This window comes from Salvia splendens, chromosome 3, assembly GCF_004379255.2.
Source record: "Salvia splendens isolate huo1 chromosome 3, SspV2, whole genome shotgun sequence".
NCBI classification, from domain to species: Eukaryota; Viridiplantae; Streptophyta; class Magnoliopsida; order Lamiales; family Lamiaceae; genus Salvia; species Salvia splendens.
Window position 1 is genome coordinate 23,849,627 of NC_056034.1, and position 26,851 is coordinate 23,876,477.

Consider the following 26,851-nt stretch of genomic DNA (forward strand, 5'->3'; position numbering starts at 1 on the left):
TATCAAGACCTAGTCTTTCAGTAGATAGCATAAAGACACGTCTTGCTGTTAGATCCATTCAGTGTTATACCACACTAACGTCATCTTATTTCAATAAGGCTTAGAAATAATCGGACTGACATTGCAACCTTTCGGACTGATATTGCAACCTTTCGCGATAGGTAGCCAAAGTCTATCTAGGTTGTGAAATTCTTCTTTTTCTTTTGCAAAGCATTGCATAAAACCGACTGTAGTTACCTTAAAGTGGACGACGCCCACAACCAGTCTACTAAGGAAAAGACTTAGGTTTTGTTTACTTCTTATGCATTTAAATGTTTATAAAACATCTTATAAATGCACAAGAAAACACAATGTAATAATATACTGATCCTATTCGTGCGATACTGCTCGAATAATACTGAATCGGGTTAAAAGTGGATTGTAGAGTTTTTCCGTATACAAGCAAGATTCTATTCACGTGAACTTGTGCGAACTTGCTCGAAACATGCTTTTCAGTATACTAAACCTAACATGGAGTTGGTTCCTCTATGTTATCCTTCTCTTCGTCACTGCTCGTGCCTAGGTCAGACAGTGCTGTCGACAGGCCAGAACGGGTGGTGATGAGTATCGAACCTCGTGGAAGTATTTTCGGTCTCCACTGCTCAAAGTTCGAGCTTCTTCTCATAAACTGAAAAACAGAAGAAAAGGAAAAATTATGAACAATATATACACCAAAGTATCACACACCAATGCATATAAGAACGCCATTTGAAAGAGCTAGGGTGTTGTTATTAGGTAGATGCGTTGCGTTGGTGTAATCAACTGATCAGGAGAAGACTCCTAACCTAGTCGTGTCGTTGGCACGATGACCTAAAAACCCTGGTATCAATAATTTTCTCAACAGAGATGAATGGATGCAAGTTGTGATTGTGGTGATAATCTAGGAAGGGTTGGTTTGCTACCACGCTTTAGGTTGAGTTTTACCTAACGAGTAACATTAAGGGACCTATACTCTACTGATCAGTGAACGAACTAATCTTGGCAGGGTGTGCAGAAAAGTAAAGGACAAAAAGTAAAAAGAAGCTAAAGTAAAAGTGGTCCACAAAAGTAGAAAAGGACATTATCTTCGTCACCAAGCTACTCAGAAATACAACAAACTCACGAACTCCATTAACAACTTCACAGAAATTATGCTACTGATTCGAAATCGAAATTAAAACTTAAATTAAAAGATTAAAACTGTTAATCCTAATTTACGCTAACTACGAGACATGCAAGGTGACAGAACTGACCCGACTAAGACATTTTGCATTTTTCTCCAGATTTTATCGCTTGACACTTAAGAAATTACACAAACAAACTAGATCTAACTTAATCACAAGAAATCATGCTCGAACGTACGAAATTCACTCTAAACTACTAGATCTAGCATATCCAAACAAGAACGAAAACATTGCAACTAAGAGATAAACGAAAAGTAAAATCAAACTTCATAAAGATCAAATCCAGACGGAACACTTCAGAATCCAAAAGACAACTGGAAATAGCAAAGGTTCAAAACGAAACAACAACTAAAATTTAACTAAGAAAGCGATTAAAGATTGTTTTGCCCCTCGGGCGATGAACCGATATTTCGGCTACAAAGATGATGAACTGGAACGGCGGTGAACTCTTCTCCGGCAGTCGCCGGAGTTTTCAAGTGATCATGACTGGTGGCTAGGAATGTGAAGTGTAGGAGAAGCGTCTCCACTGTTGCTGGAACTAGAATTATCTGAGAGAAAAATGAGTTGTTGAATGAGTGCTTTTAAACAAAAGGAATTGAGACACTGCGAAATAGTAGTATATTTTGATCTGAATTGCATCATATCAACCCATTTAGGTACAAATGTCCCTATGCATCAGCACCATGTGAAGCCGTTCAAATCCAATTGCTTGCAGCTTGAGCCTGCGTCGTCTGTGTTGAGATCCAGTTTGCTTGAAAAGAAGGGCAACTGTATCTGATTCGTTGTTGTCGTCTTATTCGTCTTCTCTATTTTCATCAGATCATCTGCTTCAACTCCAATCCCAATCGACAGATTGTCAAACATTCCGCCATCTTTGACGTCGCCGCCGCGCCATCTCTGCTTCATGCTGGCTGAATCACTGTTGTTGTTGTTGTTGTTATCCTTGCGCGGCTGTCTGAAGCCGACATGATTATTGTACGATTCCTGGTCTCTGAAAGTGGACGACGAGGTCAAGCAGCTCTCGATGGAGCAATCTGCTGGGTGCAGGCACAGATCTGATAGCTGTGGGAATGCTGCATTCAAACATTGCGTGGAGACCTTCGACGCCAGATCGGATAGCTGGACCTTAGCTGCCTCGAGCCCGATGGTTCCCATGTTCTGACCCCCGAGGGTTTCCTGCGCTTTCTCTAGAACAGACTGCAGATATTTTCCCTGAGCCTCGATCCTTAGCTGCAAATGCCGCTGCACCTGTATTATGCAGTGTTGTTTTGTAAGTTAATAAACAGAGAGTATAATAAGAGAGAGGAGAAAGTAGAGACAGTATCGTTTTCATTTTATGAAACAGTTCATTTTTAATAGGTCAATCCAAAAAAGGAAACGTGTTTACCTCAAGCTGTTCGTGTAGCCTTCTTTGCACTAGAATCTGCATTTCTATGGCTTCGCCTAAGTGCATGTTTCTATTGAAATAAAAATAGTTAGATAATTATGCTTATGTACGGAGCAGATGATTATAACATTGTCTATTTCTCTTACTTATTTGTCTGGTTTGCTGTGTTTGGGATGTTGGTTTGTGCTCCGTTATCCGGCGGCATGGCTTCAATCAGAGGTTGTTTAAGTAAGTGTGTGACATTTCAACAAAAGTTAGCTTCCACAAATTATAAGATGTCTTACAATTTTTGTATGCTTGTCCGTGAATGTTTTTACTCAGCCTGTATTTCTGCAGCAAAAAAATTGGCAATTGAGGTTTTATTTTTATAGTACTACATGTTATGTTATGACTAATTTTGATGGGGAAATGTTTACCTGAAGGTGACTCTTCAAGTGGTATAAAGTGAGGCCTTGAATTCCCATAAGTTTCAAAACTGATTTTGGAGTGGCTTCTGCATTATATCAAGTACTATATGTAATGAATCATTTGATGAACGTGATAGTTGAGAATTGAGATGTGCTTACTCTCTGCTCCGCCGAGCTGATTGACTGCTTCGATGAAGCGTTCGTGCAGGTCCGGAGTCCACTTCAGCCTCGGCTTAGCATCTGTGGAGAGTACAAGCCCCGAATCCTCGTACTCCGACATTCTTGTTGAAGCTTGAATGCTCCTCCCTTGCTGTTGATGATACATTCCTGCTTCCAATTCGACGAATTAATTTAGGCCGTATGTTGCTTAATTACTGCATAATCTGTAGTCCTTTCTCAGCTAGGTGTGTACTATGTCTCTTGTTGTATCATACTATATGCTACAATGTCTTAATATAAACATATGAAGAGAAGGGAGTGAAGAATAGAATCTTGAACAGGGCCAGAGAGAGAAGATTCAATTCCAATTCTCCGACAGCTGCTCTTTGTTGAAAATTTTAACACCCTACAAATAGGTGCAGGAATAGATCCCACACTCATACATTTTTCTGTGATTATGCGAATTGTATTCCTGGAATTAATTGGTGGAATAATATTTATTCCCTCCTACCCCTCTTTGACGTGGAATGTGGATTGGAGGAATTCAGTCACCATTTATGGTACTCCTCCGTTCCAAGATTTCTTTTAGGCATGAGATTTAAAAAATTGATGTATTGAATGTTAAAGTGGAGAGAGTTAAGCAAGAGACATAATAAAGTAAAACGTAGTAAAGTATGAAAGGGGATAAAGTTTTAGCCAAAAAAAAGAAATGACTCAACTATCTTGAAATAACTCAAAAAGGAATAAGACTCAACCACCGAAAATAAACCCTAAGACTCAACCAAACAAGTTCAATTTTGACTGAAGCATCAATGTTAATCTTGATAATAATGGAAAACCCAACCTCAGTAAATAAAGTGATGAATCATCTCATTTACTTAATTGTGGAGGGGGTGGGATCAACGGTATCTATTCTCTTAATACAAAATTGATGCTTACATAGCCCAATTTTATTGGGACCCCTCAAAAAAAGAAATACCTAGAGAGAACTGTGATCATTAGTAAATGACATGCAAAGAGGTAAATCACATCTTTTTACATGACTATTTAGGTCCATCCCCAGGATGCATCTATACCATGATGTTGATTTAGAGTTATAGAGTATTAATCAATCTAACTCAATGCAATAATTAAGAAACTAGTAGATGGTGACAATGCCCAATATTAGTAATGTCTAATTTTGCTAAAAACCATAAATCTGGCTAAATAATTATGTACCATCTGATCATGCAAAAGGAAATGATATTCTGAGCATTAGGAAAGATCATTTGATTCTGATATGTTTGCATATTTTATTCAGTTTGGAGGAATCTATCAAAGACCTTTTACTTAAAAGCATAAATTCCTCTATAGTTTTGCTGGCATGTGGATAGAAATCACATTATCATGGCACCAATATATATGTGTCGATACAAAATTAAATTTGAAATTTATCATGTTTAGCTCGAGAATCTAATCTACTCGTGCTCATTGAATTAAATACAAAAAACAACCTACTTCGTGTCGTGATAGTACAATATTTTTCCTACATTAGCACAAAGAATTGTTGGAATTAATATAAAAGTATATGTTGGAATTGATAATTGAAAGAAACATTTGCAAGGTAAAAAGAATGAGTGGGAGAATGAAAGTTCAATGATTATGGAGAAGGTAGATGTAGCATGGTGATTGGTTGAGGGCGACATAAGTGAGTGTTAGAAATGACTATAGAATTGAATTCGGCCGGAGAAGGAGAAGGAGAAGAAATTGAGGAATAATTTAAATTAAAGGAATCTTAACTCAAATATTAAAAGGTGATGGACCATATTCTTTGCTTCCCATCGCCACAAAAAATGGATTCTCATCTACTTTAATTAATTACCCTTTCCATTCTTTATTCTCATGGACTTCAACACAGTTTAAGATGCTCTAATCAGTCATGAAGTATATCATTTGTCCTCATCAGTACTACTACTACTCTCTTACATTTTGGCTGAGAGAGAGAGTTGCCCTTTGATCATTACTAGTAATTATATTGTCACTATTTTTTTATTGTTTATTCTTTGGGGTGGGGAATCCGGTTAGTAAAATTTCACACACGCATGCAGTAGTAAGTTTGCTAGGGTGCAAGTGCAAGCGAAATGAAATAATTCCGGAACATCCTGCAATAAAAATAATTGGGTTTTTTGTTTTAATAAAGAGGATCAACAATGGTTCTCCATCTATTCCGTAATGACTCAAACCCCGACCTATTAGTTAGGCAGGAAGCATATTACTAACTGAGTTGCGCTTCGTTGTCTTGGTCTTATTTTAGGTGTTGCATGGAGTAGATAGGGTTTAATGTTGCTTGGTTCGATTGTATTTTATATTAGTAATACATAAAAGGTGATATTCAGTATTCTCTGTCATAGAATAGAAATCCATAACTGATTTGTAATGGATTTTGAGAAGTAATCCATCCGTCCAACAAGAATATGCACTTTTGATTGGGCACGAATTTTAATACATAATTGGTAAAATAAGAGAGAAGTAGCTAGAAAGAAATAAATAATTAAAGTATAGTTAGTAAAAAATAGGTCCCGCCTCATTAGAGAGAAAAAAAGTTTCTAAATTTAGAAAGTGCATATTCTTGTGGGGCGGACTAAAAATAAAAGAGTGCATTGATACGATCATGGAAGCCATGCATCAAGTTTGTACCTGCAGCTGGCTTCAACCAGTGATCCGCCTATCAAGATGACGTCCAAATGCTTTGGGAATACCACCAATTTCTTCATCTTCGAGAGAGCTTCGCGTGAGTGTCTTGCACGCCTCAATCGGAGTCCGGTGGAGGGAGTTATGGCCATTTTACGGAAGACGCGCTGTATAGAAAAAACTCCACCTAGCCGGGTTAATTTCAAGGAGGATAAATCACCTGGTCGGGTGTCATTTTCGGACCCCATTCTGCCTCAGCGGGCCACCCAAGCTTTAAATAGTACTTTTCGTCACTTTCATAGTTAGTTGTTGATGAAAATAGATGCTTGAGAGATTTGTTCCTCTTAAGGAGGGTTTCCTATCTAATTATCTTAGTGAAGCATGGATCAAGTAGATGTATACTTTGAGGATTGTGGTGTCCTTGAAGGCTTAGCCATGGATGCATGTTAGTATGGTGTAAGTGTCTTAGCTTATTCCGTCAATGACATTTCATCTCTTATTCCACATTATATTTTGTTGGTCTTCCTTCTTTTGGTTTAGATTCAATATATTTTTGTTGGATCTACTTGTATCTTTTGATTGCTTGAGAAATTGAAAATCTACATCACAAAAATATTAGATCAAACATCTTCAATTTGGGATTTCCTTGGGAAATGTATCTTACAATACATGGATCCTTATCATGCATATTCTTGTGAGACGAAGGAAGTATAAAATAAACGATAGACAAACTTAGTGTAATATGAATCTCACGTTTATATACTTCCTCCGTCCCACTATGTGTGACTAAAAAAAATTTTTTGCCTTTGTTTTGAAAAAATTATAATAAATAGTTAAAGTGTAGAGAAAGTAAAGAAAAAATTATAATAAATAGTTAAAGTGTATAGAAAGTAAAGTAAAAGAGAGAATGATGTAGAGGAGAGTCTCTTCTACTACATTATTCTCTCTCTTATTTTACTTTCTATTCACTTAAACTATTTATTATATCATATTTACAAAAGACGGTCGAAAAGAAATCTATCACATATAATGAGGCGGATGAAGTATTAATTTTATAATAAAATATGAATGAAAAGAGTTAGTGAAATGTACTCCATCCGTTCCAAGGTAGTTCGGACATTTCTTTTGGGCATGAGATTTAAGAAATTGATTTGTTGAAAGTTAAAGTGAATAGAGTAAAGTAAGAGGCCTAGCGGTAAAGGGTGCTGGATACCGCGTCCATCCTGGAGGTCTCGAGTTCGAACCCTGGGTGGCGTAATTTGTCTTTCCTCCTTGTTATAGGAGTTAATTTGTAATTTCCTCCTTCATATATATGATATAAATATATGAAGTTAATTTATAAAAAAAAAAAAAAAAAAAAAAAAGAGTAAAGTAAGAGAGGGAAAAAAATAAGAGAGATGAAGAGAGATCGAAGTAAGAAAGGAAATAAAGCTTTTACCAAACAAGGAAATGACCCAACTACCTTGGGATAGAGAGGGTATGATTTTTGTCTATTTATAGTAAAAGTGAAAAGTGACTTTATCGTGGTACAGACAAAAATGACCAAAAATGACTCTTATTTTGGGACAATAGAAATATTTAGCACTCCCTCACTTCGTCTACCAAAAATATTCTCATTGGTGGATGACACAGATTTAAATATGAAATTGGTAAGTACTTCCTCCGTCCACGAATACGAGTCCCGTTTTTCCATTTTAGTTCGTCCGCGAATAAGAGTCCAGGTTCACTTTTACCATAAATGGTAATAGGGTCTCACCTTCCACTAGCTCGTTCCACTCACATTTCATTTAAAACTAAGACCTTTTTTCCACTAACTTTTTCCATCCATTTTTCTTATCATTTCTCAAACTTGTGCCGCCAAGAAATAGAACTCCTAATAGCGATCGGAGAGAGTATGAAAGAGAAAGAGGTAAAAGTATATAAAGTAGTAGTTGAAAAGATAAAATGCGAATAAAGTACTAGATACAAAGATAAAAGTGAATAGTAATAAATTATGAGTAACTTTTCATTCTAGGATATTTTTGTTGGATAGATAAATATAACACGATGAGATTAATTTTTGAAGATGCAAGAGAGTATGTAATTTTCTAAACTAATTAAAAATTAGTAAAGAGATGTGTACCGTTTCCTACTGACGAATTTTAAGTTTAAAACAATTGATATTAGTATTTGATATTATGAGCTCAGTTAAGGTCAATCAAATGATCCAATCTGATAAAAAAAAGTATCTAACCTGAAGTAAATTCACAACGGGTGACCTTATAGTACATTTTAGTATTCATATAATTGTTATTGAGATATGACTTTTTAAAGTATGTTGAACTCGGAATTAGAAACTTGTAATTATTTATTGCAATGTCAAATCTGCAACTATTGATATGCTAAGTCTCATGTCCTCCAAAGATAATAATCTGAGTATACTCCACTCCAGCATCATGTTCGCGTCAACGTCATCGCTGGAACCCGGCATTGTCGAAATACTCCATAACCACATTCTTGATTAGCACCGGAGGTTCTCGACCAATTACTGCTGCCCAAAAGTTTGTGTTTGATTGGGCGTTGGCTTAATTTATGATGGACTTCTTTTTTAATGATCTCTACTTATTGGCAAACATAAGATGATGATGATGATGATGATGTTATGCACAATATTTATTATATAAACCATGTCTAAAATAAATGGCTAATCATGTTATGATGATTTGCTTATTTCTATACCAAAAACGCAGCCTTCTCCTTCTTTCTCTTTTTTCAATATTTTTCACCTTATTTTATACTTTCTCGTCTTTCTCAACTTTTAATATTTTCATTCTTCGTTTTTATAAACACAGCCTTCTCTTTCTCTCTCTTATTTCAACATTTCCATTCTTTGTTTTTATATTTTAAATCTGAAAACATTAATTATAATCATCATTCATGATATAAAATATTTTATTACTATTTAAATTATCAAATACTCCGTAATTAACAGCGTAAGAAATAAATTAAGGATTTGAAATGATACCTGTTCAAATAATCAAACATATAAAATAATTAAGAACATCATATTTTGAGTTAATTATTCTATTTCAAGAATGATGATAATAACAATAATTAAAATTATCAGATTTTACAACATTTTTCAGCATTTTATAATACTACATAAAAAGAAGAATGAAAATATTGAAAGAAGGGAGAAAGATAATGCTGTGTTTTTTAGTAGGACTAATATAAATGAAAATATTAAATGTACAGAAAGACAAGAAGGTATAAAATAGAATGAAAATATTGAAAAAAGAGAAAGAAGGAGAAGGCTGCGTTTTGGTCATAAGCACAACACAAGATGCTGTGTTTTTGTGCACCGTAGGGGATCCGATCCACCTCCGGTTGGTGAACCTCAAAATTATTTAAGCTCGATTCTAATTATTTAAAAACAAATTAGCCGCAAAGTTAGGCCTATTATTATGCTCAACTACATTTGTATACAGGTACCACTCCTTTGTAGCTTTTCAAAATATATCTACAACTAACATATCCTTAAAACATCTACAACCTACATCTCTTTTATACCCCAATGCATATTCCAACTTTGTCACATAATCATTCCTTTCAATTTTTACGGTAAACCATAACTCTTACACTCCATATATCGGTCAATATGGTCAACCTCCATGTCATCTTCATATTTTTTTTAAAAAATATTATTTGAGGTGTCTCTGTTAACCTCGGTCCATTTAAAGGCAATCACAGACTTCATGGTCCACCACACCATTTATTACATTCTCATATAGTCATACCCAACTTTAAAATTGGGTCATTATTAAAGTTTAGAATTAGTTTATTTTTCAAAAATTAATTTTTGTTATAATATTCAATTTTCTTTAATTAAAATCAGTTTCTAAAATTTAAAATTTTAAATTCGGCATAAATGATGTCCACTCGTGCCCAACAAATTGGCATCTAACCGACTCCTCATTGGTAGAGCGATGTTTGCCCTTTCGCGTGTTTAAGTGACGTCCAACCCTAGGGAGCTTGCTATGCGTTGTGCGAGCGTTCTATTTTGGGAATATGAAAGTGGACTGATGCGAACATCATGTTCGACATCATGTTCAATGTCGTATCAAAGGTCGGCGAGTGGATTGAGGACCAAGGAATCAAGGAAAGAACGAGAAAATGGCAAAATTCGACAGTGAATCAGGCCAGGGGGTCGAACTCGGTCAGGTGGAAGCTCGACCACCCGGCTAGGTGAGCCAAAACGGCGAGTTAGGGTAGGACTAAGGCACAAAACCATCCAATCATACTGGGCAGTTTAAAGGACTCGACAAAGTAATTGTTGCACACAAATTCTACCATTTATGAGCCGTAAAACCAGCTGACCGGGTGAGATGCGCGAAGACAAAATTTCACTCCCATTTTGTGACTTTTCACCTCCTTTTCTCTTCCAAGTATAAATAGAACTTTAGGCTTTATTTTCTTAGAACATATATGAAAAAAAAATACACCTCCTTGTGAGTTTTCTCCCCATTTAAGTTGACTTCTATCTGTGAATTTCATCTTTCATGGTTGCTTGTGTTATTTGAAATAACATTGAGTAACGATATGCAAGTTTTTGAGTGGATAGGTTCCAGATCATTGTAAGTGAGTTACTTTGATGAAAGTTGTCAATGGTTGTTTCCATCTTATTGAAGATGTTCAAGATCCCAAAGAGGTTCCATATTCCTAACATTTTCCGTATAGTCTCTCACTTTTCACCCTATCTATTTTGAGTTCACCTTTTGAGAGTGAATTTCGCTTATTATTTTGAGTTTTGGTATAATTAGAGCAAGAACAAGTTCGAGGTAATCATTCATAGCTCGATTTCACAATTGGAAAATCTTGGTTCATATTAGAGACAAAGGCTCCGCGTTGTGGATGCTCTTATTCATTAAACCGATGTGTATATATATATATAGGGGGTGCACTACAATATAATTATCCTACGGAAAACAAAGACTACGCAATATTCATTGGATCAAAATTTAAAAGGATGAGATTGCTGGAAAATCGTATTATTATAGTTATATGAAATCTTCATCTAAAGATTAATAATGTCTAAATGGTATAATATGATAGCAAAAATAATAAGTGCGAAATTGAAGGCGGTTATCTATCTCATCTAAATCAAAATCGAAACAATTATATGGTACGACTTGATTGCCACAATGGTAGAGCTTTATCATCACAATTTAGTATGGTTATTACTATTAGTTTGCTATAAGTAACATGTCGAAGTTTTCACATATAAACATTTCAAATTTATCATCAAACTCTAATAAATTACTCATTTTAATGTTTTTTCATGTTAGTGATCAATCTATCATAAAGCTGTAATGTTCTTATCATAGTATTGTAATTTAGTCGTCATTAACACATTTGTCCATATATAAAAAAACAGTCTCATTTGAAAAATAGAAAATTTCTCTTTTATATATTATTCACTTTTTCTCTCAGTTCTTGTATTTTACTCACATTTTTTCATTCTTTCTTTTACTTTTCCAATTTCTCATTAAAACACATGCCGTCAATCCATTTGTTTAATTTTCGTAGACGGATGGAGTACTATAATTCTATCATCATATCTATAAGACTAATCCGTATAAAATTAGCAACTTATGGTATAGTCTAAATTACGTCCATTTTATTATGCGGGAAATACATACTCCCTTCGTCCCTGAAAATTATTTGTCACCTTTCACTTTTACTATTTTTTATAGTGGACCTCACATTTCACTAACTCATTCATACTCATATTTTATTATAAAAACTAATATATAAAAATAGGACTCACATACCACTAACTTTTTCAACTCACTTTCTTTTACATTTCTTATAATCCGTGGTGGGTCAAATGATGACAAATTATAAGGGACGGATGGAGTATATTCTATAATGTTCTCAATTTGAAAATACTCCTTACGTCCGCCATTAAATCTCCCATATTTGATCGGCACGGGTTTTAAGAAATTGTTTGACTTTATGAAATAAAGTGGGTAGAAAAGTTGGTGAAATATAGAACCTACTTTTATATATTGGTTTTATAATAAAATGTGAGTGGAATGTATGGTCCATTTATTGAATATGGTAAAATAAAAATGAAATATTTATTGACGGACGAACGAAAAATAAAAAATAAAACATTTAATGGTGGACGGAGGGGGAGTAATTCACTTGAACGATTTTTAATCAATAATGTACTAGTACAATAATTTGGAAGCAGACACACGTTGTTATAGGTTATGGTATCGTCCCATCACCCTTTTATAAACTATTTAGGATTGTCTTATATAGAATTTGCTCGTGATGTTAGTACTCCATTAATTTTCTTTTCTTTCAGGATTGTCTGATATAAAGTTTGTTAAAAATTGTAACTTATTTTTGTTTTCTGGAGAGTATTGTTTAGTGATAGTTATTACTATTAATAAGGCAAGTTTGAATTTTACAATATTTGCTGTCAATACACGACCAATCTTTTTATAAGACTATTATTCGAGATATTAATATGCTATTTATAAATAAGTGTACATAAATTACACGGCTAATCTTATTTAATATAGTATAAAAAATGAATTTTAGTGACTTTAATTTAGAATTGATTAGACTAATCACTCACTTTGATCCCATTCCATGAACTAAATAAGAGTCTAATTCAATAATGAAGCATACATCTTGAATCTCATGATATGTTAATCGTCTCTGTACAATTACCCTTAACTTAGGATAGTACTTTTGAAGAGAAGTAATGTCTTATTTGCATTAATCGTACACCTACCGTGAAGAAATGGAAATATGATTAATCAACTAAGTTTTAGTCAACAAGTCTTCTTAATTTCCATCAATTATTTATAAATTGAAATGAAGAAAAAGATAGTCCAAGTTGAGGAATAATTTTCTTGTAGAAACGTGAAAGCAATCCATGTGTGTGACAGATTGGACTTATTCCTTGTTGACGGAGCAAGCAACCGTTGCCTATTTGCTCTATCTTCTTATTGCTATTATTTCGATCTTCTATTTATTTACTCATAGTATTTTATTAGTGTGATGCATAAATAACTACACCATCCGTTCCATATAAATTAATCATATTTTCTTCTTCATCAGTCTCATGGAAATAGTCCATAGTTATTTATGGCAATATTTTTCTCTTTCTTTTTTACCTAATCATTTATTGGTCACACAATCCACTAAATAATTTCAATTACTTTTTTTTCATTTTCTCTTACTTAACCAATCACACATTAAAATTCGTGCCAACCATAAATGACCTATTTATATTGAACGGAGATAGTAATATACATGCATTTATAGGGATGTAATCAAATGCAAACTCTAAATATTGTACAAAGTTCAAACTATAATCTGGACCGTCAGAAAATGACAATAGATGACAAAATAACAACAACAAAATGTGTCAACACAATGTCAACGGTTGATGTTGTGTTGACATTGTGCTGACATTTTTTATTGCTGTTATTTTGTCATGTGTTGACATTTTCTAACGATCCAAATCATAGTTTAAAATTTTTACAATTTATAGAGTTTGCATTTTATCACTATCATGCATTTATATATATGTGTGCATACATTGACATTTATACATGCATTATCTTGATATAACATACGTTTTTATTCTATTAGAATTTAATCGAATTATTTTTTATTCCAATTTTTAAAAAAATCCAATTGTGTTGAACTTTCCTGTTTTAAAATAGAATAGGATCAAGATCAAACCTTAATCCATGGTATTTACATAAATACCATGAGGTTTCTCTTTAAGAAAATACACAAGATATCCCATTATAATTGAGTTGTTTCTATTTAATTTGTCTTTTTCATATTTTATTCTCGTGTTACTTATCTTCTTTATTTTTACTTTCTTTATTGTTAGATTCTTTATAAACTTACTTTTAATTTGATATATACACCTTTCATTCATGAATATAAATCCATGTTAGATTGGACACGGATTTTAAGAAATGTAGTAGAAAGTGAGTAAAAAAATATTAGTGGAAGATAGATCCTATTTTTATATAGTACTTCCCCCATCCCACTCTAAGTAAACCATTTCCCTTTTTATGATGTTTCATTCTAAATAACACATTTTTAAAAATAGAAACATCACTCTCTCTACTTTTTTTAATTTTGAGAAAATGCTTAATTTAACTAACTATTTAATGTGTATAAATTTCCATTATATTGTTAAAGATGTTTGATACTCCCTCCATCTCATTCAAGATATCCATATTCTTGAATGACATGGAATTTTAGGATGAGTTGTTAGATGGAGTAAGTAGAGAGAAAAAAATTATCGAATATTTTAATAAAGAAAGAGGAGAGAGAGATAGAGATTTCTTTCCACTTATAAAAAGTGAACAATTTCAATGGTACTCCCTCTATCTCATAATAGATGTCACACTTTTCTTTTTAGTTTGTCTCATAAAAAATGTCACATTTCCTTTTTTTGAAAAAACTCTCTCTCACATTAATATAAATATACTATTTTCTCTCACATTTCGTAAAATCTCGTGTCATTTCTCAAGTGTGTCATCTACTTTGGGACGAATGGAGTACAAACTAAAAGAAAAAGTGGATATCTTTTACGTCAAAGACTCAGAAGTTCTTTAATGGTGTATACTAGTTTCACGGATCATAAGTTCACGACACTGCAAAATAGATAAAAAAGAATATAATGAAAATATCGTCATGTGCTTCCTTCATTGGTGAAGCATTTGTCGCACTGATGTTTCTAAGTCCTAATTCATTCTTTAAAGTAAAACTCGTGAAATGACACGGGCTTTAATAAATAATTGATAGTAAGGGCATTCATTGTGGGGACTTTAAATCCGGAGTCTATCTTATAACCTAACTCCATTTTCTCCTGCTACACCAATAGCTCATCACAGAGCCTATGCGCTCATCTCATAGCCTATCCCATTTATCACATTACCACTATTTTATACTCCATATTTCACTTATAATGGTTGGTGTGAAATAATATGATATATAAAATAACAAGAAAAATAAATTAAAGACAACTCAATCAAAAAAATAAATTTCATTAAAAAAAGCATCCTACATTTAAAAAAATAAGAAAAAAATACACTAAAAACATTGATTAAAACATTGAAGTCATTGTTGTGACTACGGAGAAGTAAAATGTAGAGTGAGATAAAATGAGGTGAGATGAATGCTAATAATTGATGGGGAACGAGGTATATACAGGGAACAAATAATGAATAAAATTTTTTTTAAAAAAAGAAATTGCCTCAGCCACTAGATCGTCTTCGGTGGTGGAGGCGATGAAGAATGGCGATCGGCTCCCTCACCACAATGGGGGGCAATAATGGGCGAAAGGGTGACCGATCGCTCGGCGGTGGCGATCAGCCACCATAGTGAATGCTCTCAGAAAATGAAGAGAAAAATTGGTAACAGATAGGAAAAAAAATAGTAAAAATAGTGTTTATTAATTGTGGGATCTACTTTCTAAAATATGGAGTATTACTAAAATTTAGAAAATTTATAATTTTATGGGACGGTGCAAAATAAAACAGACATTATTTTTAAGAGAGTAGTAAATGGTAAGTTTCGATGTTAAATGTATTTAACCATTAACAAGATGAACTATAAATTACTCCGAATTTAAGATGCAAAAAACCTTAATCAGAACAAGATTCATTTTGTACCAATTTTTGTTATATTAAGCAGAATAAATTGCAACTCTAAGACGAGAAAACAAAGATCAATATTTACAATGACCGCAATTTCACAATGCATACCTATAAATATATACTTTACCATTTACCAACTCCAGAAATCTTACGGCACCAAGAAGTAAGAAAAAAAGCATTATAAGAAAAAAGATAAGCAGGTATTGAAGGTGCCACGTCATCCAACAAACCCCAAAGACTCTCAACATTTACTACTCACATGCCCATCTAATTCCGCCGGATTTATCTCCTCAGCCACCCACGACCCAGACCGCCTTCCTGACGCGAACCGGGTCATCCCTCCCAAACCGGGCGGTTCGCCACTAACCGGAACTTCCCTCACTTCAACACTCACGCTCTTCCGCGGCGCCGGCTCGACGTCGTCCACCATGACGATCTCCATCACTCTTCCACTCCCGCCCTTCTTCGACCGCAAGAGGCTCATCACCTTCGAGCAGATCCCGGTTTTCGGCTTCTCGCCCGGTTTTATTACCGAGTTAGACCTCCGCCGGCCCCGTTTAGATCTGACCCGTCCCATGCAGGAGACCTTGGGCGAACCCGGTTCGGCCACGGGAGCGGTCGGCTTCGACTCGGACCGCTTGGGAAACAGCCTTATGCTGGCCGGTTGAGCTCTGCGTTTGGACTCCACGAAGGCGGTTTTTTGAGTTTTCGGGAGTCCGAATATGGATGCCTTGGGCTTCAAGCTAACCGGAAACCGCTGCGAATTCGTATTTGAGTTGGCTCTCGTTGAATCTTTTCGCTCGTAAAAAGCGTTGCGGTCGAACCAGTCGTATTCGACGTCTTTGGATAGCCAGAACGACTCCGGCGGGGCTTCGTTTTGCGGTGGATCGTCATCGGCGAGTGTGACGAGATCAACTTGAGGCATTATAATAAGGAGAAAAAATATGTTGATTGAATTTTTATTTTTATGATTTTGGACATTTCGTAGAGAGAGTGGTGGGAACGGGAGAATAATAAAAGGAGGAGAAGATATAAATTGGGGCATGCAGGAAGGAAGGAGAAAAAAATAATGTTACTGTAACTAAAATAGAATTGAATATTGAATTATTTTCGGTGGGATTGTTTCAACTGCTTGACCACTAATTTTATCTACTACGGTGGTTGTTTATTAAGTACTGTGGGATTAATATACTCCCTCCCGTGTTGGAGAATATCTTTTGAGCAGAAATATGGAGTAAAAAGTAAGTGTGCTGTATTTTCTCAAAAAGGAATTACTCAACTCCAACCAAACATCCCAAAATAAAATATGATTCAATACTAACAAAATGAAGACTGTATAGATATAATTAGAAAAATATTAAGATAGCATTTTTGTTTTGATCATTTTCCTATCAATTGAAACCCAAATATTTACTGCTTTACTCATATTACTTTTGTATTTTAATTAAAATCAATTTTATTGATATTTTTTGTTTAATTATTTTAAAAAGCTTAACTATTTACACTAGTAGATATATTTGTACAATATTGCCAACAGGTAAATTAAGATGTTTCTCTCATTTATTATGTCTTTTATGAAATTCACTAATTAATTAAAGCATAATTTGTTTACAGTTATAAAATCTTTAATTTCTTTTAATGTAATGAGGACTGATAATTGATATGTATTTAGACTCTGTTTTTTAACTCAACTAATTATAACAAGAATATCAATTCATATATAAATTTTAGATGAATAATAAGTACGTATAAGTGCAAGTTCAAGCTAATGCATTTCTTAGAAAATTAAGCATAATATAATATTAATTTTACTGGGTATAGTTTATTTTGAGTTGAAATTAAAAATTAAAGTATAATATTAATTTCTCTACGTGAATTTTTAAATATTCTTGTAGAACATATATACAAGTGAAGTGATTAATTCAACTATTAAAGGTAAAAGGAAAAAAATATTTTTCATAATGCTCCGAAAGGCTAAAGATTTAGCCGCTCGATTCTGAGTACCAAAAAGGTTATTAAGATTGTTCATAATCTCAGTAGCAGTGTTCATGCCTTGATGCTGATGTTGAAGTACTGTTGACATAGAAGCCAACATGTAGCACTTCGCCATCTCATTGGCTTTACACCACTTTCTGTATGTTTCTTTCACTGCTGCAGAAGCATTTGCAGCAGGTTCGGGTGGACATTCCGTAGTGAGCACATATTTGTACTCTTCGGCAGTGAGAACGATATCCAAGTTTTGTTTCCATACGATATAGTTATGACCTTCGAGTTTGTGTTCTTTAAGAATGGCGGAAAGAGGATTGAACGACATCTTGATTTGGATTTAGCTGAGAAAATGAATAGCTTATTGTTACAAACTTCTAAAGAGTAAAAACCATTAAAACAGTTTAGATTCTCACAAAAGTTAAATAGAATTAAGTACGCCTCTAGGGAGGTCAAGTAAAAGATTCATATTTAACAAAATTCTGGTCACAACATCGACGAATAGTCCAGAGACCACTAAGGTGGCATGGCCGCCAAACGTTGCCTAAGCTTGTACCATTGAATATTCACCCTAAGAATTTTGTTTCCGTATTGATACTCCTTCTAGGGAAGGTCGCACGCCACAAACAAAATTCTACAGTTATCTCACAAGTTAATTTAATCTTCTGAACTCTGCAATTTCTTAGGATTAAAGCTCCCACTAAGGTGGGTCGCGATAATATTGGAAATCACGTCTAGATAAAATTAAACTTTATTTTGAGAAGTCTAACCAATGAACTTGCTATTTCTTAGGATTAAGGCTCCCACTAAGGTGAGTCGCGTTAATATTAGAAACTGCTTCATACATAGACTAATTCTTTGGAGACCATATACGACAGGGATCGTAATTATCGCTTAGTTATTTTAAGGTATGGTTTTTCTTTTAATTATCACTTAAGTGAATTAGGCAGAAAGTTCACTTATATTAATTTGATTAATTAATAAATTATAAATAATTAATCAAATATTTTCTTTAATTAATATTAATCGATTATTATTAAATAATAATAATATTAATTATAATACTTATCCTTTTCCATTAGGTTTAGGAAATCTAGATAGAATAGGATTTAATTGAAAAATACTTATCCAAATCATCTTAAGATATATTCTAGATAAATGAAATTTATCAATATCTTATAGATAAGGATTATAATTCAAACCTATCTATATCATGATAAGTATATATTGTGGATATAATCTACATTAAATTCCAATTTATTTCTTCCATAAAAAATATGGAATCCTAGATTTATAGAATTTATTTGAATAACCAAATCTAATCTAACTAGGATATATCTAGATAGATATAATCTATCAAAATCCATAAGATATAGATTAAAAATTCAAACACATGTAAATCTTAACAAATTAATTTAATGATATTCCATATAATTAATTTTAATTTTGGATAGGAATCCAAAATTTCTAAAATTAATTTACGTCTCTGTTTATGCAAGAAATCAATTGAATAAACATAATTCCATTACTGCATAATGATATAAAATGTGAAATCCCATTATTCAAATAATGAACCCATAAATCACACAAACAGACTACGGATATTGCGACTACACTCAGTAAACACACAAATAATGATACCACAATTCAACACTAATAAATCACGCATGAAACACATGGAGTAAAAAGTAATCCCATATCATTCCAAGTAATCAGTTTCATACTTCAAAAAAAACGCAACATTAAAACATGCATTAGATTATTAGTGAATTGAATTTGAATTTGCAACTGGTTTCCTCAAAAAACGTAGTCAGGCAAATCATGAAGTCGGTTCCCATGAAAAACGCTATAAGTTCAAAACTATTAACACGTAATTCATGCGACAGGATTAACGAATCACGTATTCAGTTTCAAACTTCCGGAATCTCCGGCTAAGTCCTGACCCTACTCTTGGCCGTAAATTCTTGGCCAGCAGCGACGACTTCACACACTTTTCCGAGCCCCACTCTCGGTCGTGTAAACAAAACTGATCACCGATCAGGCAGCCCTGGTGCTACTCTCGACCTAGTAGACTCGGTCAGCAGCCTCCAACCACCAGACGAATCAGTTGTCCGGCAGTTTTAGATTACAGGAATCGCCGGCGCTGCTCTCGGCGTGAAAAACAGCCAGCGGCGCCCTTCGACTCCCACTGATCCAGCCTCCTCGTCGACCAGCCAGCCCGGTAACATGGTCGAAACTAGTCGACCATCGGCGCCTGCTTCCCGTCGACTAAACATGTGTGATCCGGAGCTGCCCTCGGCTTTCAACCGGCAGCTCCCACTGTTCTGCGTGAATTCTGATCAGCTAGGTCATGGAGGGCATGTCATGACCTTGATCAATGCGATAACCGATCGTCTCACCATAGGGCACGATCAAATCGACCTCTTTTCGAAAGTTCTAGATATACAGTTCATCATTCAATAAGAATTGTATAGACACTAAAACATGCGTCGAAAACTTTAACCATGTATTCATACAATCAAAAGCATGTAGTAAATCAAACAATCAGAGCCTAAAAACCGGCTCTGATACCAATTGTTGGTTTTGCAGCGGAAATCTATTTAGTTTGATTGAACGATTTACATCTAAACATGCTTTCATCCGATTGTAAACTAGAAACATGTTTATAAACATATAATCACATATCATATTGAATATATATGCAATTAAATACAACGATTTACCGTATGAATTCAAGTAAATGAATTCGAACTCCTTCTTCAATCGTCTCTACCACGGATCTTCTGATCTGTTCCCTTTAACTCGAAATTGACCTTTGTGTGGGCAAAGCTTGTCAAATCCTCAAAAGCTGGAGAAGAATTGAAGACTGAAATCTCTACGGAAGAACCCAAAAAAAAAAAATCGATATTTTTCACTCCAGATTGTAGAGATCGAAATTTTTACGGGAGAATTAATTAATCTGTCTTCTCTTCTTCTCCCTTTTATAATAAGTTAATTATTTTGGGCCAGACCAGGGATCTGTGGAGGATTGGATTGGGCCACAGTTCAGGCTTTCACTAATTAAATTAAAATCAATTTAATTCAAGCCCAAACTTAAATATTATTATCATCCACTATAGATATAATATTGACTGCCCGTCCAAACCGAAATTACGAACATTCCGGGACTTCCTCTTTAATTAAATCATTTCCCGTGTTAAAGATATAAATATCCATTAATTAATATCAAGTCTGCTATCTGACTATTATTAATTAATTTCTTTTTCCAAGAGTGGTCTAGTTTAGAAACATTATTTATTATTCATGGAATAAATTCCAACTGGCCAGTTTTCTGAATAATAAAACCTTTTTCTAAACACCTCTTGAGGATATTATCATACTGGCCTCTCCCAGCACACGATTCATTGCAATAACAATACTAGCACCACTTAGACATTAATGATCATTACCCAATCTATCAGGATTCTTGGGCAACGAAATTCCCTCACCATTTGATAAGTCAAAGTAGTTTTCAATTAATATCGTATGCTCAATGTTATGTCAACAATGATTAAGAAACGATAATCACCGAGACCTCGTCTTTCAGTAAATAGCCAAGAAAGACTTACCTCACTGTTTGATCCTTTCAGTGCTATACCACACCGACGTCGTTCATTTCCTTAGGTAAGGAAACTTTCGGACTGACGTCGCAACCTTTCACGATAGGTAGTCAAAGCATGTCTAGGTTGTGAAACAGTTTTTCTTCTGCATGAACTGACAAGTTACCTACTGTGAACGCCGCTCACAACTCGTCTACTATGCAGAAGACTTAGACTCATTTTGCTTAAACTATGTATTTAAATGGAAAACGCATTTCAACATCTCATAAATACATAAGCAATACATAAGCAAAATACATTGTAACAAAATATTATTTCTCATAAAATGGTAACAAATGGATAAAAGAGTTATTACATATACAAGCATTCGAAAGATGCTTTCAGTATACTAAACTCTAACAATCTCCCACTTATACTCAAAACAGCTTTCGAGTATACAAAAACTGTAAAATCCTCCCACTTATACTGAAAGCGGGTCTAGGTCAATCGAACACCTAATCCTTTCACGTGACGTTCAAACGTCCTGGCTGGAAGTGCCTTTATGAATGGATCTGCCAAGTTGTTTTCTGATGCGATCTTGACCACTTCAATGTCTCATCTCCGCACTATATCACGAATGATGTGATATTTCCTTTCTATGTGTTTGCTTGCCTTGTGGGCTCGTGGTTCCCTTGAGTTTGCCACAGCACCAGAATTATCACAATAAACAGTGATGCTCTTGGGCATACTCGGAATCACATTCAAATCAATAAGAAAGTTTCTGAACCATACTGTTTCCTTTGCGGCTTCTGATGCTGCCACATATTCAGCTTCCATGGTAGAGTCCGCGATGCATTTCTGCTTCACACTCTTCCAAATTACGGCTCCACCTCCTAAAGTAAACACATATCCAGAGGTTGATTTTCTCGAATCCCGATCAGACTGAAAATCTGAATCAGTGTAACCCAAAGGATATATCTCGGATGCCTGGTAAACTAGAGAATACTCCTTAGTTCTTCTCAGATACTTGAGTATTTTCTTTACCGCAATCCAGTGTCCTTGACCAGGGTTTGACTGATACCTTGCTACCATGCCAACGGCAAAGCAAATATCGGGCCTTGTGCATAACATAGCATACATGAGACTCCCAACAGCTGATGCATAAGGGATCCTTCTCATAGCTTCTATCTCAATAGGTGTTTTGGGACACATATCCTGAGACAAGTTGATTCCATGGCTAAAAGGTAGAAAACCTTCCTTGGAATCTTGCATGCTAAAGCGTTTAACTATCGTATCGATGTAAGATTCTTGAGATAGGCACAACATCCTTTTCTGGCGGTTCCTAAGAACTTTAATGCATAGGATGTGTCCAGCTTCTCCCATATCTTTCATCTCAAATTGACTTGAAAGCCAATCTCTCACGTCTGACAACATTTTCTTACTGTTTCCAATCAACAGTATGTCATCTACGTAGATTACCATAAACACTACATTCTTACCTTCAACTTTCCTGTACACGCATCTCTCATCTGGGCACTGCTCAAAGCCAAAAGACTTAACAGTTTGGTCAAAACACATATTCCATGATCGGGATGCTTGCTTGAGGCCATAAATGACCTTCTTAAGCTTCCACACCATGTGTTCTTTGCCCTTGACTACATATCCCTCGGGTTGTTCCATGTAGATGGTCTCCTCAAGACTTCCATTTAGGAAAGTTGTCTTGACATCCATCTGCCATACCTCCCAATCCATGTAGGCTGCGATAGACAAAAGAATTCGGATTGACTTGAGCATAGCTACTGGCGAAAAGGTCTCATCGTAATCGATACCTTCTCTCTGGGTATAACCTTTAGCTACTAGTCTTGCTTTGAAGACTTTAACTCGTCCGTCAGGTCCTCGTTTGCGTTTGTAAATCCATTTGCTCCCAATGGCAGTACAACCTTCAGGTAGGACTAACAAATCATAAACATCTTTGTCTATCATCGATTGTAGTTCAGAATCCATTCCTTCTTTCCAGGAATGACTATCTGAATCTGCCATCGCCTCTTTAAAGTTCCATGGGTCTGATACATTACCGTCTGGGTCTAAGTCAGATGACTCACCCAAACCAATGTACCTTTCTAGTTCACGAGGAACCCTCCCACTACGACGAGGCTCTACAATTTGTGGTACAGAAGTTGATATCTCAGGTATAGATTGTACTTGTGTTATTGGTTCTTTGCTTGTGGAAACTGAAGTATCTCTTAGTTCCTCAAGAGCTACTTCACTGCTGGGTTTATGATTCATCACGTAGTCTTCTTCTAAGAACTTAGCATTTGTGCTAACAAATACCTTCTTATCTCGTAGACTATAGAATTCATAGCCTTTCGTTCCTCTGGGATACCCTATAAACAAACATACCTCAGTACGAGACTCCAACTTCGTTGGATCTTTCTCCAACACGTGTGTTGGACAACCCCACACTCTGAGATGTCTTAGACTAGATTTTCTTCCAGTCCAGAACTCATGTGGTGTTGTAGGTACTGATTTGGATGGTAAGTTGTTCAAGGTATAGCTTGCTGTGAGCAACGCGTGTCCCCAGAACGAAATAGGTAACTTAGCATAACTCATCATCGATCGAACCATTTCTAAGAGGGTTCTATTCCTTCGTTCAGCTACGGCGTTCTGCTGGGGTGTGCCAGGCGCAGTCAATTGGGATTCAATTCCCGCCTCTGATAAGTAGTCAAAGAACTCACTACTAAGGTACTCGCCTCCACGGTCAGACCGTAGAGCCTTGATTGTCTTACCATGTCGCGTCTCCACAAGTGCCCTGAATTCTTTGAACTTTTCAAAAGATTCTGACTTGTGACGCATCAAATAGACATATCCAACTTTCGAGTAGTCATCAATGAAGGTGATGAAATACTGAAAGCCGCCTCTAGCTTGAGTAGTCATTGAACCACACACATCAGAATGAACGAGCTCAAGTACTTCCTTGGCCCTATTACCCTTGACCTTAAATGGTCTCTTAGTCATCTTGCCTTCCAAACATGATTCACAAGTTTTATAAGGTTCTATTTCTAGATCCTTAAGTAGACCTTGGTCTACCAAGGCTTGAATCCTAGTAGGGTTAGCATGACCAAGTCTAAGGTGCCATAAGTACGTTTCGTTCATTGAAACAGAAGGAGATTTTCTTTTTCGAGAAACTTTCGATGTTGAGTTAGATTCATTTTTATGTTGCATATACTGTGTAGACATTATAGTGTAAAGGTTGTTTTCCATGATACCACGACAGATATAAGAACCACATTTCTTGATAATGCATGAATCATCAAATGAAATCGAATATCCATCAGAAACAAGTTTAGAAACTGAAATTAAATTTCTTCTAAACGAAGGTATCAACAAAACATTGTTCAACACTAAAACTCTATCACTAGAAAAACGTAAATAAACGTCTCCCACTGCAACGGCTGCCACTCTCGTAGCATCGCCCAGCTGGATCTCGATCTCTGTTTCATTCAACTGTCTTGTTACCTGCATTAAATCAGGATCAAAACAAACATGATCAGTAGCTCCAGTATCAACCACCCATTGCTGAGTAGATACAACTGCTAAACATGATTCAACAACGAAAGCTTGGTGCATACCTGAGCCATTGGCCTTCTTAGGACAATCCGACTTCCAATGCCCCTTTTCGCCGCATTTGAAACACTTGCCACTTTGCTTCTTGTTTGTGTTCACCCGTTTCTTTTTGCCCTTAGCTATCTTTGGTGCTACAACATTCTGGGCTTTCTTCTTCCCCTTACCTGGCTTAGAGCCTGAGGAAGACGGCCTAGAACTCATCATAGCAGCCTTTGTCTGGACCATAAGATCCTCCGCTGACTGCAACTCAGTCAACAGTTCAGCTAGGGTGCAAGCCCTCTTGTTCATCTCGAAATTGAGCTTGAACTGCTGATAGCTAGCTGGCAAACTCTGAAGGATTATAGTTACTTGGGACTCGAGATCAATGATCCCTCCCAAAACCTCAATTTGATTGAGGTGGCTCATCATCTCGAGGACATGGCCCCTCACAGATGTGCCCTCCTTCATAACCTTAGTCATGATGCTCCGAAAGGCTAAAGATTTAGCCGCTCGATTCTGAGTACCAAAAAGGTTATTAAGATTGTTCATAATCTCAGTAGCAGTGTTCATGCCTTGATGCTGATGTTGAAGTACTGTTGACATAGAAGCCAACATGTAGCACTTCGCCATCTCATTGGCTTTACACCACTTTCTGTATGTTTCTTTCACTACTGCAGAAGCATTTGCAGCAGGTTTGGGTGGACATTCCGTAGTGAGCACATATTTGTACTCTTCGGCAGTGAGAACGATATCCAAGTTTTGTTTCCATACGATATAGTTATGACCTTCGAGTTTGTGTTCTTTAAGAATGGCGGAAAGAGGATTGAACGACATCTTGATTTGGATTTAGCTGAGAAAATGAATAGCTTATTGTTACAAACTATGTAAGATTCTAAAGAGTAAAAACCATTAAAACAGTTTAGATTCTCACAAAAGTTAAATAGAATTAAGTACGCCTCTAGGGAGGTCAAGTAAAAGATTCATATTTAACAAAATTCTGGTCACAACATCGACGAATAGTCCAGAGACCACTAAGGTGGCATGGCCGCCAAACGTTGCCTAAGCTTGTACCATTGAATATTCACCCTAAGAATTTTGTTTCCGTATTGATACTCCTTCTAGGAAAGGTCGCACGCCACAAACAAAATTCTACAGTTATCTCACAAGTTAATTTAATCTTCTGAACTCTGCAATTTCTTAGGATTAAAGCACCCACTAAGGTGGGTCGCGATGATATTGGAAATCACGTCTAGATAAAATTAAACTTTATTTTGAGAAGTCTAACCAATGAACTTGCTATTTCTTAGGATTAAGGCTCCCACTAAGGTGAGTCGCGTTAATATTAGAAACTGCTTCATACATAGACTAATTCTTTGGAGACCATATACGACAGGGATCGTAATTATCGCTTAGTTATTTTAAGGTATGGTTTTTGTTTTAATTATCACTTAAGTGAATTAGGCAGAAAGTTCACTTATATTAATTTCAAATTAATAGGTAGTTCTATTAAATCCATGAAATTTGTAATAGCCGAGACCTAGATTCTCGAGGATTTTTAAGAAATAAAAAAACCAGCTTTTATTTAACGAATGAAATAGTATTTTTATTTCTTGAGAAAGGGTACAAATTACAGTTTTCAGAATCTCAAACTAAAGTTACAATCTTTGACGACGAAAATAAAAGTCGAGCTACACTTTTACATTTAGAAATCCCTAAGGGCTACTTCGGCCTTCGTCAAGGGCCGTCTCGGCCCCAGATTTTCGAACGAGCCGAGAGGACGAGACCACGAGGAAGAACAGCCTCGGTTCCTGCCAAAGCACACACGAAAGAGAATTAGTTGCATGAATAGAGACAACTAAAAGAGGTGTATTAGGAAAGGGAAGGGGAAACAATACCTTTCAGAAATGTGAGTGAGAGTTGGCCCGAAAGAGGCAAACTCCAGCCAGCAGGCTCCCATCCAGCTAATACTCTGCAAAGCTGCAGATAGCAGCCCTTGCTTCCCCCACCCGAACCTGTTATAGTCCGGGAATCAGCCCCCACAATGCCATTAAATGCACGAGTACACCCCTGCAAATCCCTGCAGAGTACAGCCACTACCATGAAACGCCATCAGAATCTGTTAGAAAAGAGGAATCAGGGACTCAGAGTATGCACTGCAGAGCTGCAGAGGGAGCAG

General features: G+C 35.6%; 3 protein-coding genes across 3 annotated transcripts; all 3 read right to left on the reverse strand.

Annotated features, from left to right (window-relative positions):
* Window positions 1–1,446: 1,446 nt before the first annotated feature.
* LOC121795524 (myb-related protein 2-like) lies at window positions 1,447–3,495 on the reverse strand. The gene is made up of 6 exons (XM_042194068.1): window positions 3,156–3,495; window positions 3,006–3,082; window positions 2,874–2,919; window positions 2,736–2,796; window positions 2,590–2,659; window positions 1,447–2,450 (listed from the first exon to the last, which is right to left on the reverse strand). The coding sequence occupies exons 1-6, from the start codon at window positions 3,319–3,321 to the stop codon at window positions 1,878–1,880; spliced, it is 993 nt and encodes a 330-aa protein (XP_042050002.1). The 5' UTR covers window positions 3,322–3,495; the 3' UTR covers window positions 1,447–1,877.
* Window positions 3,496–15,749: 12,254 nt separating this feature from the next.
* Window positions 15,750–16,433, reverse strand: LOC121796764. Its single transcript, XM_042195549.1, has one exon. The coding sequence runs from the start codon at window positions 16,431–16,433 to the stop codon at window positions 15,750–15,752; it is 684 nt and encodes a 227-aa protein (XP_042051483.1).
* An 8,135-nt stretch (window positions 16,434–24,568) lies between these two features.
* On the reverse strand, window positions 24,569–25,509 carry LOC121796765. The gene is made up of 3 exons (XM_042195550.1): window positions 25,126–25,509; window positions 24,702–25,026; window positions 24,569–24,588 (listed from the first exon to the last, which is right to left on the reverse strand). The coding sequence occupies exons 1-3, from the start codon at window positions 25,507–25,509 to the stop codon at window positions 24,569–24,571; spliced, it is 729 nt and encodes a 242-aa protein (XP_042051484.1).
* Between the last annotated feature and the right edge of the window lie 1,342 nt (window positions 25,510–26,851).